The sequence below is a fragment of the Alligator mississippiensis genome, chromosome 7 (assembly GCF_030867095.1).
Source record: "Alligator mississippiensis isolate rAllMis1 chromosome 7, rAllMis1, whole genome shotgun sequence".
NCBI lineage: Eukaryota > Metazoa > Chordata > Crocodylia > Alligatoridae > Alligator > Alligator mississippiensis.
Window position 1 is genome coordinate 64,985,097 of NC_081830.1, and position 14,271 is coordinate 64,999,367.

General features: G+C 40.1%; 1 protein-coding gene across 3 annotated transcripts; it reads right to left on the bottom strand.

Moving 5' to 3' along the window:
- Nucleotides 1-864: 864 nt before the first annotated feature.
- On the bottom strand, nucleotides 865-13,899 carry STRIT1 (small transmembrane regulator of ion transport 1). Of its 3 annotated transcripts, none has more exons than XM_059731056.1 (4): nucleotides 13,587-13,899; nucleotides 7,045-7,145; nucleotides 5,988-6,965; nucleotides 865-1,600 (listed from the first exon to the last, which is right to left on the bottom strand). In XM_059731056.1, exons 1-2 carry the CDS (start codon nucleotides 13,597-13,599, stop codon nucleotides 7,051-7,053), a joined length of 108 nt encoding a protein of 35 aa, XP_059587039.1. In that variant the 5' UTR covers nucleotides 13,600-13,899; the 3' UTR covers nucleotides 865-1,600; nucleotides 5,988-6,965; nucleotides 7,045-7,050. The 3 variants fall into 3 exon arrangements, with proteins under 3 accessions (XP_059587039.1, XP_059587040.1, XP_059587038.1); XM_059731057.1 differs by having other exon boundaries at nucleotides 5,988-6,946; nucleotides 7,045-7,142; nucleotides 13,587-13,896; XM_059731055.1 differs by having other exon boundaries at nucleotides 5,988-6,946; nucleotides 13,587-13,889.
- Nucleotides 13,900-14,271: the final 372 nt, after the last annotated feature.

Genomic DNA, 14,271 nt, shown 5'->3' on the forward strand with positions numbered 1-14,271 from the left:
TGGTAAAAAATGACTGCAAAGCAGTCACTCTGCAAAATGGTCAAGCTTATTCAGTGGGGTGGGGAAGAGGGGAGGAAGATTATCTTTTCTTGTAAAAAAATAGCTACAACTTTCTCTCCTTTTAGGACAGATTGACTCAACAATGTGAGCCAGGAGTGTTTTGTTTCACTGCTCTCTTTTGAGCAGTGCCGTCATTTCACTGTATTATGCATTCTCCTTAGGAGAAAGCGAAGGTCAAAGTGTCAGAAATAGCTAAGACAAGTATAATATAATGGCTACCAGACTATTTGCTTGCCTTTTCCTTGTCAGATGGACCCTCTGCTCCTAAATAAAGCTAAAACAAAGCTAGTGATAAATTTTGTTGGTTATTTTTATATTTTTAGTTCTAATTCGAAAGGAATAAAAGATATTCATTTACCCACTATAATGACCCATTGTGCCATTGTATGGCCCTAAATATCAAAATCATCTGTTTGCCTTGCTTGAGTTTGCATAACTTATTTTCTGCAAAGTCTTATCATTAAACTGAAATATAAAAGCACAAAAGGTCATCAGTAACTTACAGAGTGAAGAAAAAGTTCAATCTTATTTTGTCACTTTCTTGACCTACTTGCTTCAGCTTGTTTGATTTTACATTCAGCAATTTCCATAAATATGAAAAAAAAATAGAAATAGAACACCAATCTGCCTCTCTGCCTTCCAGTACAGGAAATGCTGTAACTGCAAAGGCAATGCCATCTACTGGGTGCATGTGAGATATACCACTCTAAAAAATAATGTGTCCAAAACACAGAGCATCACCAAGTGGCAAACTGGCAAATATTACAGGAATTATAGAAATAATGAAACCTGCAAAGCAAGCTGGACAGTTTAATTTCCTGTGAGTTTTATGTAACAGCGTTGGTGCAACACAAATCACAAGGAGCAAATATTGGAATACTTATGTTAAACAACTTAATGGCACTGTCTACTTCAAAATGAAAAATGGTCTTATGAAAAAAAAAAGTGTAGTACAACTAAGAGTTGCACTGGGAGTTAATGCAATTGAGATCACCCTGCTTTGGACAGCCATATAGGGAGGCATTCAACAACACCAAGATTTGACTTTCAACATGAGGTGGGCCTCTTTGTGCCTCTGAAAATCTCCTTCTCCCTTCACAACTTTGAATGAGCTGCTTAGGAGCTGATCTTCTAAGTGCACATATCTTTGCTTGGAGTCTTTAAAGTGAAAATAAGTGTCTGCTTCAAAGATATGTATCTGGGAGAAATTCTGTGATCAAACACACACAGACGATCCCCTGTAGCTTTGGAATAGGTGAATCTGAGAGCCCCCTGGCTTCGCCTTCTTCCTTTGAGGCCCCAGAGAGAACAGACTGCCCGTGCAACCTCCCACATGCTCATAACATGCAGTTCTCCAGTAAAACAGTGAGTATCCACAAATCTTATGTTTTAGGGCTTCAGCCAGTCATCTGCAGCACTCAGGAAGGAAACTGATACAAAAATGGCCAGCTTTATACTGTTTAATTTTCCTCCAGTTCTTCTGAAGAATCAGAAATTGGATACGGTTGGAGATGCAGCATCAGCGGAAAGAGGCAGTGCTCTGAGAGAGTACAGAGAAGACTGTCAGACACGTCTTGTTCACATGCTCAGGATCATATCAATCACCAGATTGGGGTTGAAAAGGACTTTTCTCCCTGGTCAGATGGGCATGGATACGGTGGGATTCTCACTTTTCTCAATAGCATGGAGTATGGTTTGCCTGCTTAGGTATTCTGTGAATATCTCACCTAGTGGGGCAAAGGGAATACCCGTACCATACAGCTTAGTCTCTTGGGCTAGTGACACACATTACACATAAACTGGTATAAGTGATTGGAAACGAGTTCAAATCTGTAACACAATAGAAGTTCAGTGCAAATAAACCACTTGCAAAATGGCCAAAACCAATTTCAGATAAACCTGGAAAGATTTAGTATCGAACTTAACTGATATAGGTTAAATCAGTTTATTGAACCTCTATCTCAGATCCCCTCCAGATTCAAGTTAACTCACAGTCCCCAGCAAACCCTCCCCTGCAAACTCCCCCTGCCCTCCCACCCCCACCCTCCAAGGGAGTGGGCTAACCTTGGCCCAAGCTACCAGCTCCAGCAGAGCAGGGAGGCGTGCTCTAGCACCTCCTGGCTTCTGGCCTGGGCCACTGCAGGCATGTGGGTGCATTTCCAAAACCAAAAGTGAATTCACTTGCTTATCAGTTCAACCTATGCAGCTTAGACTAACCTGCAAAGATTGAATCAATTTAGCCTCAGGCTTTTTGACTGTCTGTACTTAGCCTTGAGGACTGCAATGCTTTAGCCTCACTAAAGTGTTGTGGCTTAATGGAGGAATAGCTGAGTGAAATGCAATGGCTTGTGAGGTATGCAAGATCAGACCAAATGATCTGGAACTTCTCATCACCAGATCTCAAAGCATTTTCAAAAGAAGGTCATTGTTCCCATCTCACAGAAACAGATCTTAGGCACAGAAGGGCAAGAGGACTTGCCCAACATCACTCAGAAAACATGTGAGAATGCCAGGAACAGACTCCTTACCTTTTGTATGAATTGCTCTATCCACTAGCCAAGACTGCTTCTTATTCAAGCCAATGAGAGTTTTATCTCAAACTTCCTTGGGAGCAGATTAAAACCCTTTACCTCAAGCTGCCTTAGATTTGTCTTGTGGGCAATAGCTGGAAGGTTAAGCTATATTTTCAAGAAAGTTTATGGGCCAAGCTACATATGGTACTTCAGAACTCTACAGGCTTCCAGCTTCTCAAGCACTGTTCGAATATTTCAATAGTCCTGGGTTTCAGAGGCCATTAGGAGGTGAGTGCAGTTATTAACATTTTAGTCTGGCTGTTTTTTTTCAGATCTTGATAAGATAGGTTTGCTATGCAATGCACAAACTCATATGGAGATACAATCTATGGTTTCAGTGAGGCTCTATAAAGGTGAAAGAATCTATTTAAACAGTCCCAGTTACAGGATCAGGACCCAGATAGTGATGTGATGCAGTGTGCTGGCATTCTGCAAGGTTCCAATGAAATAAGAACATGTTCTGATTTGACATGTCTAGGGCATATCACAAATCCTCCTAACTCCTCTCCTGTTCCACCCAACCCTTCTCTCTCTCACACACACACACTTGTGCACATGCACACACATGCACACACATACACAAACACAAAGCAGTAACTATTCTGCATTTCTATTGAGAATCTGAATTTCCACCACTTACATTTTAATAGAGTTCTGAGCAGGGCTAAGTGTACTGGAGGTAAAGATCATAGAGAAGACCATGGTCATGAAATTAAATGGTTTTCATTGGGGAGTGGGGGAGAGGAGGGAGACGGACCAAATTAGCTTGATTCAGTTCTGATTAAAAATCACTGTAAATTCTATTTTGTGCCTTCATTAGGCATTGGGCAAAGAGGAACTTACCTTTGAGGTTTTATTTGGTTAGAATAAAATCCATGGAAACATAGTGGGATCTAAAATTAGGCACAAGGCCAAAACAACATCTTTAAAACAAAAATATGAATTTGCCAATTCTATTTACCTCACAGGAGTTCCTTTAAGAAAAGTAAGTCAGACAAATATGCTAACATCTAACTCTATTTTGATATTATCAAACTAACCCTAAAATCCACTCCAAGCAACTGTTTCAGCCTAAGTTCAATGTCAGCTGGTCTCTTATTGTGAGTACTTCTTTTATTATACATCTGACCTTGCTTTGCCCTTGGAAATCCCAGTAAATGAGTGCATATGTGAAATAAGTAGAAGCTATGCTAAAAAGAAGCCAAAGCCATTTCTAACTATTAGAAATATTCAGAAAGTCATAGGTTGTGTTACTTGTGTTACATCATCTGCCATGCCAATGGCATCTGAGGCCAACCAAACCTTTCAAGCAAAGTATGCACTGCTATCTTGGAAGGCTTATCCATGGGCTTGCAAGCAGACAGGATTACAAACTTATATTTTGAGGATGACGGTAATTTATGTCCTAAAGCACATGGGTAACCTCAGGGCACAATTCATTACCAATCAAAAAGCACCACTGTACTGTGGAGGTGTTCCTACAGTAGGGTTTCCAGTGCATTGGCAATCAGATGAGAAGTGACGTTTTAAAAGAAAACCTGGTATTGGAAGTTGGTGACGAGTAACATCTATGAGTATGAATTTCTCTAGTTGTTCAAAACTTTTTGGACTAAATTAATGGCCCACTACAATACTGTTATTTAGCCATGAGCCATTGAGACCTTGCATCTAGCTGCTCTTAGAAACAAAAGTAACTACTGATCTCAGAGGGGTTTTGCCTAAAATCAGCACTTGTCATGAGTAAGAAAACACATTTAAAATCAACATGGAACCTAAATGTAGCTACTCCAAATAAAATAAATAGAAATTTCCTCTCTAGGTTTTTAGACACACCTGATATTTCCCACCCCACATTTTGGGCATGATTGATCCCCAGGACTCTAGCATCATGCCTTCCTCCATGCATCTCTGTTGTCCCAGGGTAAGATTCTTACTGCCATTCTGGGTCTTGCTCCTTACAATGTGTGCCCTTTCTACCCTAGGGTGCCAACCCTTCATGATTGCCCTGGAGCCTCCAGGAGTTAGATATAAATCTCCAGGAGACTGCTGAGAGTCACCTGGGAGATAAATGATAGGGCATTCATTAAAATAAATATTACATGTTGAATCTGATCTATACAACAGCCCAGTGGGTTTTTAAAATGTAATAGTAGTGTGCATTTGCCTTCCTGATGCAAAGTCTACATACTGTAATCTGTAATTAATATATGCAAGCACACGGGCAAGTTAGCATTGTGTGTCGTGGGCATGTTGGCATTCCAGAAACTTTCCGGAGTAGATTCAAACAGAGCTGGCAACCCTGTTCTACCCCCCTACATATATTGGAAATTCGAAGTCTGTTTTTATCCCATGGTAAGCAGACACCATTGGCTATTTGAGTGCGGTATGTTTAGAGGAGCCTTGCATCTAGATGGATCTAACTGTTCCTTGATTTTTATAGAAACTTATGCTTCTGGTAAATAAATGTCTCCAGATGGTGTTTTGAGGAATTCAGCTTCCAAGCTTGAGTGACTATTACCTTCAGGCCTTTCTCAGAAAGATGAGAGGAGGTGTTCATGGGAAAGCCTTCCAACACCTCTCCCCTGAGACGTCAGGGGAGAGGGAAATGTAGCTAGACTAAGAATTCCTTTACATCAGGTGGAAAATTGGAGCATCACCAAAAAATCTTGTAAAGTGGAGTGGGGACAAGGTGATGTTACAAAGCCCCTTCTTACTGCTAGAGTCCTCTTCAAAACAATGTTCAGTGAAATAACCTGACAGCTTTCCTCACCTACCACTTTCTAGCATATTCAGAAGCACATTATCTCCTGACACTTCTCTCTTCCTATCTAGTGAATTCAAAATAGCTTCCACAGCTGCATGCAAGCGTGATTATGTCATTGTGTTGGTACACATGGGTAGGGAGTACCAACACACCTTTATAGATCCTCCCTGTTGAACACAACCAAGTAAGTAGTGACTTGAAATGCAGACTCATGCCACTTTCTCCCCTTAGTGGCTTGGGCACCACCCAGAAGATGCTAACAAAGTATCTAACTGAAGTACCTCACAGAAAGCACTTGATCCCTCAGAGTGGTGGCTATAATTTGTAGATGAACACCAATAACTTGTTACATAAAGTTGTAATGCATTCTTTAACGCATTAGTGCCATGCATTTTTAGTGTTGATAAAGATCTGTGATTAATGCAACTAGTGTATCTACTCTGTATGCTTTCCCACATAGCTATGCCTCACTCCCAGCCTGCAACTACTCAGCTATTCAATACACAGGTTCTCATCATTGCAATGCCTGAGCTAAAATTGGTGATGGTTTAGTAAAGTGCGTAAATAGGCTCTAGGATGAGAATGATTACCTGCTACGAAAGGTCATTTTCTTCTCTCCTTGTGCATATAGTTTTATTGTTTTTAGTGGAACTGCTTATATTAAGGCCTAGTCTAACTCCCATTTTAGTCAGGTCCCATTTATTTTGATGTGGGATAATAAGTGAATTAACTTAATACACTCACTGATAATGAGTGAGAAGTAAAACGTGGCCCTAGAACTAGTCTTCTGAGCCAAATGGTCAATGGTTATTTTCACATCTATCAGTGAAGAATAACTTAAGTTTTTTAATGTTATAAGAACCAAGTCATATTTATACTAGCAAGCCACATATAGAATGCTTAGCATATCAATATAGCAGATTTTCCTTTCTATCTTTTATCTTCCAAAGGACCTTTGGATTGTTTGATATGTGGACCTTTCAATATATGGATTTTTATTATTTTGGATGATAGGATCTTAAAAAAACAAAATAAGATTTTGTTTTGGAAAATTTATTTAGAACCTATATATCAGAGTTTAAGGCATTATTTCCATTATAGTTTGATTCCTGCTTTTTTAATAACAAAAAATTAACAATGACCAATCTATTTGCTAGGGATAGCTTACATCCCATGTAATTTGCTTTACCATATATCACAATATATAGGTTTATTTCTAGATCGCCAGTTCCAGCTGGAACTGTGTGTTTATAACCAAAAATAAAGATTCTGTTTACAAAATGCTGAAAATTGAAGATGGCAGCAATCTGTGGTTTGGAAGACAGGTGGACCTATGATTGGACTCCCAAAGTACTTAAAGATTACAAAAATGGCAGGATGAATCTTCTCATCGCTAATGAGCATCACTCATTTACATTGGACAAAGTCCATATTCAATCCTACATTGTGATATTAAAATACAACGTGTACAGCACATAATTTAATGACTAGAGATTTCCATTTAAATTTCTGGGCTCTTCTAATCAACATCATTGCAAAATTTTCTTTCCTGTGGGACAAAAAAAAATCTGTTAGTTAAAAGGTAGCAATGCAAACTTCAGTAAGTGTTAACTGTATATATGTACATATAGTGTACAAATCACTTACTTCTAATCAAGAGAAGACAATGTACACCATTAATGCACAACCAATTATCCAGCCAACCACAAGAAGTGCAGGTATAACAAAACGTGAGTATTGATTTTCTGCTGAAGAGAGAGAATATAGATTTTTATTCAGAGAAGGGCATAGTAAGGGCACATTATACTAATTCTAAAATCCATACAGTTAAACATGAAAAACCTATCATTATCTTAAAACAAACAACAGTGTTCTGAGACAACAAGCTAGCATTAGTATTATCATCATCACCATTATTGCTGTACAAATCACTCACTACTATCAAGAAAAACAGTGTACAACCACTAATGTACAACCATTAGACTCACCATATCTTGGCTGGCTTAACTACAAAGATGCATAGCAAAAGCAGAGACAGAACTTAGTTTCTATTGTCCAGCAGGTATAAGGAGAGCTCAAGGAGAGGGTACAGAACTATGGTCCTCTCTTTTATCAGCATGGGCTATAAGACCTTTACTCACACAAGCTCTCCCAGAAGAGACAATCCCCCTCTTGCATACACACCTTCTGGCATTCCTATTGGGTTGGCACCACTAAACTAAAAATATGATGGCTCTTCAGCATCACATTTGTGCCCAAAGGCTCCAAGCAAGATGTCAAGAACATATTCTCAATGTATGCTCATACTGTAGGCTAGTCTGGCCACTCAGGCACTGCGTGGTATAAGGTCACATCACCAAAAGATGGTTCACCATGGTATTACCCTCAAGGACTCACTACCTTTCCCTGAGCTTCCTGGAGTCCAGTGTGCACACAGAGACTGAACCATCTTTTAGCCAAATGTAAAGGCAATATACTATGGTGAGAGCTGTGGTGGCTACCCATTAATGTGATATTACTTACAGGTCTCAGTTTCCAAATAAAACAAGAGATAGCATACAGGATACCTGGGGAAATTGTATGTGTGATGTGGCACACAATTTCTTGCCATTCTTTTGACAGGACCATGCCACCAGTTTGGCTGCTCTGGTCCACTCTGATCCAAACAATGGGACAGCTTTTCTATGATAGCTGCTAGTACATGGACAAGTTAATTGCAAGCCTAAGAGATTTTTAATTTCTATCTAGGATGATGCTTCTACATGAAGATTTTCATAAAGCAAAGTGGGATTAGAAAATATCTGTTTCTGTTCTTCATCAGAATTTCAATAAATATTTTCCAACTGATTCCAGTAAACTGCAAGCATGTACTGCAGGAGCTTGCTAAGAAAGTATGACATCAGCAGCAGTACTCTGAGTTTAGGATGAGATCATGTTAATTCTCTTGCATCAGAGAAACTTCCTTTGCCAATGAAAAACATTGGGAAACTTTTGATGGGTTAATTAATAGCATATGTCCATGCAAAACATTTTCTGAATCAAAAACTGACAGCCTTTGAGACATACCCTGTAGTTTAGTATTTCCTATTAAAGCTACATAACAGAGAGAAAGAGAGAGAGAGAGAAATCAAGGCTCAAAAACTATTATACCTTTATCTAAAATACAGAACAGAACAGAACGGCAAATATATATAAATAATCACATAGACCAAATGTACAATTTAGCTACAGGATTCTGATTACACCATCCCACAGGGGAATTCAAGAACCATGTTTTCCTTCATAGATACTGTGTCACATTTGATCCTTTTTAAGGAGGAGACACTTCAGGGAATGATTTCTCTTTGCCGGCCATATTTCCTAAAGGGAGTATTACAAATGAAGAGCCAGAGTCTGCAGGGACACAGATGAGCGTTTTAACAGAGCACATTGGTGACTTGCCAGTGGGGCTGCAGAGCATGGTGCTTTGTTACTAGAAGTCCAATTTAGCTGAAGTAAGTAAGATAATAGCAGCAGACTTTGTGAGCTGGTTGGTCAGAAACAACTCTGTGCCTGTCATTTGTCATGAAGCACAAAGCAGCTGGCTGCGAGGAGTAATGTTTCACAGGAATCATTGGAAGTATATGTTTCATAGTTTCATAGAATTTAAGGCCAGAAGGGACCATTAGATCCCCTGTCTGACCTCTTGTATACCAGAAGCCATTAAGTTTTGAACACATACACTTAATGTTATAAGACTTGAGCGTTGCAATCATCAGGAGATTAAACTGGACAGCATAAGTAGAGAGAACAGGAGAGACTAAGGTGTCACCAATGCTAAGGGCTCCAGCATAAATAATATATGACTATGCCAAATATTTTCCGAACCAATGGACAGACTTTGAGACATACTCTATAGTTATATATAACCTAACAGGCAAACTCACTGCAGAGAGCAATGTGAAAAACCTTAAAAGTCTCTGCCAATTTGACTTGGGGGAAAATTCCATCCTGACCCCAAATCTCCAAATCTTAAACTTTAATATGACCTTGCACCCATGAGTAAGAGCCCAGTTAGGCATCTAGAAAGGGGATTCTCTGGGCCACCATATTAAGTGTCCTGTTTCTCCACCATGGCTAATTACTAAAGCTTTAAAGGAAAGTGGCAGGGGAGAGGGAAAAAACTGTATATTTTTGGCAGCTGTGCATTGGAGGTAAACATTTCTCTCTGTCCTTAGTGTGAGTGACTGAAGCCTCCAAACATGGTATTTGATTATAAATAGCTGTTTCGAGGCAGACCTGCCAGTGCTATGAGCATGCCGAGGCAATCCTGGCTTCCCCCAGGTCCACAAGGGAAGGGGACAAACAAGCAGAAGAACAATCTATGTACAGCTCCAGCATTCCCCTGGAAGTGATCCAAGCTCCAAAGCCAATGGAAACATTTCTGTGAACTTCAGGAGACTTTGGATCAAGCATGTGGTGGACAGCAGGAGCAGCTCAAAAGTCTGCCATGTCCCCCATAAGACAGTCAGCATCCACACTCCTGGTATGTTTTGTCTTTGCCCCATTGCACTTGTTTTTGCTCTTCCTCAGTGGTGTACATCTCCTTCTGAGGGTGGGGAGAGAGGGAGGAGCCCCATGCATTGTTCTTCTCACCGCACCGAAGCTCTCCTGTGCACATGATGGGTAAACACTATGTGCTTTGATCTCTGTAGTTCAGCAGCTTGGAAGAGCTCAGTCCTGCAGTGCTCCTTCCTAAAAGTCATTCTAGGGAAGCCAAGGATCCTTCAAGTAAAAAATATCTGAAGGAGTAAGGGTCTACAGGCTACAAGGATCACCGAGATATCTGAAATGTATAATCTAAGCCAGGGGTCAGTAACCTTTTTTTACATGTCATGGGCCAGAACAACACAGTTCTGGTCCAATACAAACAAGGTGGGTTTGGGGCATATTAGTAGTAGAAGTGCTTTCCTCATTCCCATGCTGGGACCAAGCAGCTGGTAGCTGTGCCTCCACCACTTTACCCAGTCCCTCGCTCTCCAGTTGCGGTGCAGGCACAACTTCCAGCCATCAGGGAGCTGCACCAGGACCAGGAATCTGCGAATTGCGTCTACACTGCCACTGCTTCTTCCTGATCCCCCTGTGCTTGGCTGTAGCACAGGCACAACTTGAAGCTACCCAGCCCCAGTGCAGCTTCCTACTGATGGAAAGCTACTCTCATGCCCCAGCTTGGTAGCAGGGGGCTGGGAGAAAGTGCCAGCAGCATGGGTACAGGGAAAGCCCTCTGCCACTAGCTCAATGCTGAAACTACCCAGCCCATGTCAGACTGAAGCCAGGAGGGCAGGTAGAAGTGACAGCAGCATGGATGCAGCTGGAATCTACCCAGCCCCAGTGTGGGCACAGGCATGGGCACAAACAGAGCCCTCTGGCTCTGTGATCCTGGTCCAATGGCTCTATGGGCCTGATCTGGCCTGTGGGCCATATGTTGCCAACCCCTGCTTTAGAAAGCTGATCACTCACAGATTCCTCCTTTAATCCAGAACTTTATACAGGTTCAGATAAAACTCCCACTGACATAGACAGGATTATGACTAGGGTCTCAGAGAATTCCCAGTACCCCCGAGATGTCTGAGTCTGAACTGGGTTTATGCGGGTTAGTAATGCAATCACAAAAAGGCTCCATTTTACTTTAGACCAACATCAACAGGCATGGCAGGGGCAGAGACCAATTTTCCTTTTGCCCAGGGTGGTTGTTCTGTCTCTTATGTTCCCTTCACTAAATACCTCAAGCAGACTCTGCATATTTCACTTAAGGCAGCAGATTGTTTCATATCCTAAGCTGTGAAGGGTGTGTATATGGGTGTACATCCACCCAGCCACCCAGCCATCCAAACAACTAAACTACTCTCTGGATATTTCACTCAGGAATGATAATCAGCCTGTCCTTCCCCTAACCAGCTGATGCATGTACTTATCCTGGATTTTTTTTGCTACTCTTGTAATATATGGGATTTATTTTGTTTGTTTGTTGGTGGGGGGAGGGGGCCTGGGTTTTTTACCATTTTGAATTTAAATTTCTTGGTAAGAAATCTTCAAAGAGCCATAAGGGAATGCCATTCTTACAAAGAAATAATACGGTAGACAAAGAAGTTCTGGTTAAAGCAGAAAGTCACAACAGTTAAAGATAGATATCTGGTCGGTGCCAAAGTATTATTCTAAGAAAAAGAAATGCTCCCTCTAGAAAGTGATCTGCAGAAACAAAATAATCCTTCTGCTGACAGTGAGCTCAGACTGAACTGGCTGCTTGGTTGAGGCATCAAGATTGCATGGTGTCAATAAAACGATTAAACAGTTTATCACCGTGTAGTCATGCATACTTAGAATGATGATAACATAAATCTGCTTAAAAGGCTCTGTTGGTGGTGGTGTGGATGAGAGGCATAACTTTATATTTTGGCAGCTAGGGCAGCATCAGGGTCTGCTGCTGCTTTGGCACAAGCTCCCACAATATAGGCTGTAGCGGTAGCACAGGCTCTGTGGTGGCTGCCATTCTGGTGCCACCTCTGGATCTGCACCTGGGATTGGTGTCCCAGTTGCCCCCACCCAGCTTATGCTACCAGTGAGAATGATAAACCATCTCCCATACATGCCTGGATGTCACAAGCTCAAGCCGTCTACTACCCAGATGCTAAGTCTCATGGACAATGTTATTGAAGATACTCTGTGCATTACTGACGAATAATTTTACCAACAAACTGGATATAGCAGGGACTCTGGGACTGATTGCATCAGCCACCGTCACATTTTAAAATCATTACATTCCTCACTTTTTCATTTAAGCAAAATTGCCTCTCAATTTATTGTCTGCTGCCCTCAGTACTTAAAGACTGAAGGCCCTTACTGAAGAAATCCTATTCAGCTTGTAGTGCAGGACTCAGGACTTTGAGAAAAGACATACCTCTATCCTTGCTGGAAAGAAAGCAGCAAGGTCTAGATGAAAGGGCATCATGTTGAAAATTTGGAACCGGGAGGATTCCAGGCTCCACCAGGATCTTACAGGAAACCTTAACTAAATCACTTTTTCCTTCATTTCTTTATTGCAAAATAGAACTATGAATATTAATTTCCGACCAATGCAAAGTATTTTGATCTCTGGAGCAAAATGACTAATTATTATTACTAATTGTTCGTAACGGATAGAAATAAAAAGTGTCATTCACCATGCAGGTGTATTCAAGATCAGCAGTTTTCTCTGTGCTCGATAACTATAGTAATAGCAAAAAATACTCTTACTAGTTTTTACTGGATATATTTATATTCTATATTTTCATAAGGTAAACAGCATATTATTAAACATTGTTATTTATATGAGTAAAAAAATAACCTGAGTAACTATATGTGCCAACCAAACTCTAGGTCCACAGTTAACTTTCTACTTTTCAGCTAAAGCTCTTGAGAATGGTGTAAAATACAAGCAACTGTGCACAAAAAATGCACTTTTTCCATTTTGTTTCTTAAAGGCAATCAGTGAAACATGCATTCATGATTTCTCTATTCTCTGACACTCTGAATCTACACTGCTGTACTGTAGCTCATATCAGACACAAAAAGAGTTTTACTCTGCCTTTGTGACTGCAGCCTGAGATTAGGGAATGTATTTGTATATCAAATACATTACTCAGCATGATCATACCAGTTTAATTGTGTGACAGGGATCCAATTAACATAAAGAAGCACACATCTAGTTAAGTAGCTTGCTATGACAGGTTATTAAAAAACAAAAAAAAATGTGAACAGCTAAAAACGACCAAAAGATAAATGTTTTCTTTTTAATGTGTTTACTACATTTCATCTGTGATACACTTGCTATATAGTCCTTTTCAGCTTCAACCTGTAGAGCCAGTCAGCTTTCCATTCTTTCATGTTGAGAAGAAAACAAATAAGAGAAACTCAGAGAGAGAAATATGATTATCAAAATTGCAAAAACAGGTAAAAAAATATTTTACCTGAAGCAGGATGGAAACCCAAATCTGCTTTATTTCTCTAGCTGAACTAGTTTTCAAGCTGGCAGTGCCTTTTATTGAGAAGGGAAATATGCTGTGCATTGTACAGAAATTAGTATTTTAGGATTAACAAAATATCTTTAGGCTACATTGTTATACACTGTAAATATATATCATTCTACAATAATATTTAGCGGTGCTTCTTACCTGGCTCTGCCATTCCTTCCCTGCTGAATTTATGGACAAGCTTAAAGGTTTGCTTCTGTAGTTGTTGCTGTGAGGTTAAGGGATGCTTTAAATAGAGCAATATTTGGAATGTATGCAGCTGCTTTGCTTGCTGATGCCAGTTTTCTGCTATATGAATTCAATTGTTTGAAAAGACAGGAGTTCAGGGTCTTACCACTTGCTATTCTTGTAGTAAAAGAAAGCTCAGTAGACAGAGGTCATTTTTTTCAAAGGACATGAAACAAGGACTGATGTCTGATTTATGGGATCTTTTAACAGCTGTGAAATATTGTATGATAAATTTTGCTGTTTCATTGTGTTATATTCATGTGCACCAGTTTATTTATAGCACAACTAGGATCCAGCTTGCTGCTGAGTGCCCAAGCCTTTTTTAGTCCATTCACTGATAAGAAAACAAGCAAGCACTTGTTTAAACAACTACACTTTTTTATTAAACTACATTATTTATATGCACATTAATATCAACCATTTCCCTAGCATCAGCAGTGACTTGGGACTGCACTGGACAGAGTTGGAGTGTTTGTAACTGCTTCTCAAAGTTTACAGTGATGATCCTCTCTTTTTATTATGTAAATAAGCGAATGCAATTGGGCCACTCAGAGGTGTAAGGTTAAAAAAAAAAGGTTTGGTCATAAATATAAACACA